The 3,392-nt window shown below is 42.0% G+C and overlaps 1 protein-coding gene across 1 annotated transcript in view; it reads left to right on the top strand.

The window, feature by feature from the left end:
- Window positions 1–783: 783 nt before the first annotated feature.
- The window catches only part of TSPAN32 (tetraspanin 32), a 24,709-nt gene continuing 22,100 nt past the window's right edge, over window positions 784–3,392 (top strand). Inside the window, exons 1-2 of the mRNA XM_018561345.1 lie at window positions 784–799; window positions 1,788–1,885. Coding sequence (XP_018416847.1) covers window positions 784–799; window positions 1,788–1,885 — 114 coding nt within the window. The remainder of the gene's footprint in view (window positions 800–1,787; window positions 1,886–3,392) is intronic.

Genomic DNA, 3,392 nt, shown 5'->3' with positions numbered 1-3,392 from the left:
GTGCTGACCTCCTTTGTATTTAATTACAGCAAACTGAAAGTAATATTAAAGTAAAAAGGTTTATTTTTTATTTTAAATGCTGAATAAATCACCTACAATGGATGCTGCTGCTTGTTCAAAAGTTTTAGTGTCCTGCAGAACTAGCTGGTCCTCTGAGCAGTGGCCCCGATATGCTGTTTTAAGGTGGCCATACACCTGCCAATTATCGTAGGATAATCACGGGAAATCCGGCGATCGTACGATAATCGTCAGGTGTATAGAAGGCTTGCGAATGTTTTTACTGTACGGTCGCACGTCTTTTGTCTTACGAGCACGTTGGAAAACCAGCTGAAAATCGTACGATTTTCGGTGGGTTTGTGGCGTGCTTGTAAGACAAATGCCGCACGGGCCGGTGTGCGCAAGCGCACACTGCCCTCTCAGCATTGCAGTCATCGGAAGCCCTCCCCTCAGCAGGGCGGGCTTGCGATGATCGCAAGTTTGATCTGCCTGTCCAAGATGGGCAGATTGTACAAGCTTTTATTTACCTTACAACCAAGTGTATGGCCAGCTTTAGGGTGGGTACTTTTCCTTGTAGGGTCCTATGGAGTGTTAGTGAGCTGTGTGTGTCTCCACAAAATGCAGACACAGCAAGACAATGCAATCCCCTTCTCTGTTCCCCCCTCTTCCCTTCTTCAAGGTAGTAGATTTAGAACTGCTAGAGGCTGCTCTGTCCCTTGTGATCTTTTACTGGACAGGAAGTTCAGGAAAGCTGAGCTGAGACTGTTGGAGCTGTTTGGCAACAGGATGACTGTGAAAAAATGTAAAGAAATTCATTGCTGAGCAATGTATATTTGTTTGATCTGGATTCATTATTGGAAAAAAAGTTTAAAAATGTAATAATACTTGTAGGGATGTCCCGATACCGGTACTAGTAGTAGTGCAGATACTGAGCATTTTCATGAGTACTTCTACTCGTGAAAATGCCTTGATACTAAAGGCCGATACCAGCCTTTTACATTTTTAAACAAGTTTGGCTGCCAGAGGTCCCACGCTTGCTGGGGATCTCAGGCAGCCTGCTGGGGACCTCGCCGTAGCTGTTTCCACTATCCAGCAGCTAACAAAACTTGAAATATAGATTTTTGGTGCTAACATTAAACAGTGATAAAGTCACATGAAAAGTCTGGCAACCAGGATGGAAAATTTTGGCTCATCTTGTGTTGTAAGAGAAGAAAAGATAAACTCCATTTCCATGTAGTAAATATGCTGAGCAGTAATAGAACTTGGTACAAAAGTGTAAAAGTAACCTCGTGTGAGCGTTCTATAACATGAGTACAATGAAAGTTTTGTAGAGTGTGAGATGACACTGGGAGGAGGACAACGGGTTATCTCTATAGATTGCCGTTTCAGATGATGCCCAGACAGGAAGGGCAACATAAAGAGATTAACACACAATCTACCAGCCCAGTTCACATCAGCACTGATAATAGAGCTACAATTTCTGCAGACATGTGCACTGTTCTATGTGCTTGGGAGTCTCTATTATACATGTACTGTACATATCTACTATCTGGGTGGGCAGAACTTCTGGAAAACAATAATGGTTTTGAGTTGTTTTATTTGTAAACTGATGTTTTAAACTTTATATATATATACACTGAGTTGCCAGTTTATTATGACCACCTGACGTTTGTAGGGAAATTAGCTATAACTTCGCACTGAAGTTGCTAGAGGGCCAGACCATTATAAATAGGGAAGCAGGTCGTTTATCAGCAAAACCTTCCCTATTTAAATTCCTCTTCTCTCTCCAGTGATCCTATACGGGAGCAGTATCTGTGCATTGCTCCTTCTCATCGTCGTGGTCAGCGCCGCCTCGGTTCAGCGAGAGTCTCAAACCCTCATGGCAACTGTAAGTAATCAGAGGAAGTTCACATGGAAAAGCTGAATTGGCATGAGAACTGGGAAAATAAATAACATGTTTTCTTGTGCAGGTTGGAAAACGTAGACAAGTACTTAAAGCAAACCTGAAGCCAAAGCGTTTTGCTTTAGTTTTGGATGGAGTATAGTGAGGGATTAGAACACCTGGCAGTTTTTTTATATCGCTGTCTGAATCCATGTTATGGAGATTATTCCTCTATATTTCTCTTGGTGCCCATCATCACTGAAAGTGAAAGAAAATGGCCAATTTTGGGTTGTCATCAGAACAGAAATAGATGGGAAATCTTCCAGTGGGACAGGCAGTCCCTATAATGAGGCAGCCTGAAGCGGTCGACTCAGACATCATCTCATTAGGGGTGTGGCCACAACGTCCCAGGTTGCTAAGAGCTTTTTAGCAACCTGTGATGCTCTGTCCACTCTGTCCGGCTTCCCACTCATCTCACAGATGTCAATGGTTGCCAGGGAGCAGTACGGAACTCTCTGGCTGGTGTCCTGCCAAGCTCCTGCCAACCAGTGATGTGAGCTGGGTGGGATAGAGAGCCGCTGACAGGAACCTACCCTCCAGACAGCACTATCAGCAGTTACCCCTTCCTCTAATTGGTGACATACAAGGTAGGGACACCTTTTAACCACCAAAGATTTTCCTCACTTGAAGGGATTTTCTCTCACTTACCGTTGTGGCTATTGGACAAAACAGAAGGGAAATCTCCCCAATGGGACAAAGAGGGCAAAAAAAAGCTGACAGGGGTTGTAACCCTTCCCTACTCTATCCCAAAACACAAAGAAAAAAAATTGGCTTTAGTGTTTTAATATCTGCTATAGGAATACATTTCCTGCACTATGTATAAATCTTTTTTCTCCAACTGAGACAATTCCTCCTTGCTTTTTCTCTACGTGGCTCTCTCTCTCTCGCTCTCTCTCCCTCTCTCTCTCCATTCACTTCCTGCTTTGAAAGTGCAAAATTACAGTTTGTCGAAGCAATGCACGCTGGGATTGCCATGTCATCAGCAGAGCATTGCTGGGAAATCTCAGGAGATCTCAGGGAAATGCATCAGTGATTGCTGAGTGTTTGGAAATAATTGAGGTCATAGCATGTTAACTATATACTCAATTATGAATGAATGGGAAGTGATTTACATCACCTCCTGTTCATTCATGATTGTGGCTATAGTAAACATACTCTGTCCTCATGTTATAAATGAACAGGAACACTCAGTATAGAGGATTCCTGTTCATTGATAACAGGGGCTGCAGAAAAAGAGGACTCTGTGTTCTCAATCTCTTTTTCTATTTTAAAATGGAAATATCAGGGTCTGTTTAGAACCCTAATATTTCCTCAAAGCCCCTAAAAGTAAAAAATAAAAATATTTAATAAAAGTGAATAAATAAATAAAAATAAATATAAAAAATTTAAAAGTTTATAAAAATAAATTACGGTAAGTTGTCCTTTTTTGCCATCTCAGAAAGTTAGGGGGGGA

Source organism: Nanorana parkeri, unplaced genomic scaffold (assembly GCF_000935625.1).
Source record: "Nanorana parkeri isolate BGI_ZX_2015 unplaced genomic scaffold, ASM93562v1 scaffold518, whole genome shotgun sequence".
In the NCBI taxonomy this organism is placed as follows: domain Eukaryota; kingdom Metazoa; phylum Chordata; class Amphibia; order Anura; family Dicroglossidae; genus Nanorana; species Nanorana parkeri.
The sequence above is the reverse complement of the archived record's forward strand: the minus strand, read 5'-3'. Positions and strand labels throughout refer to the sequence as shown.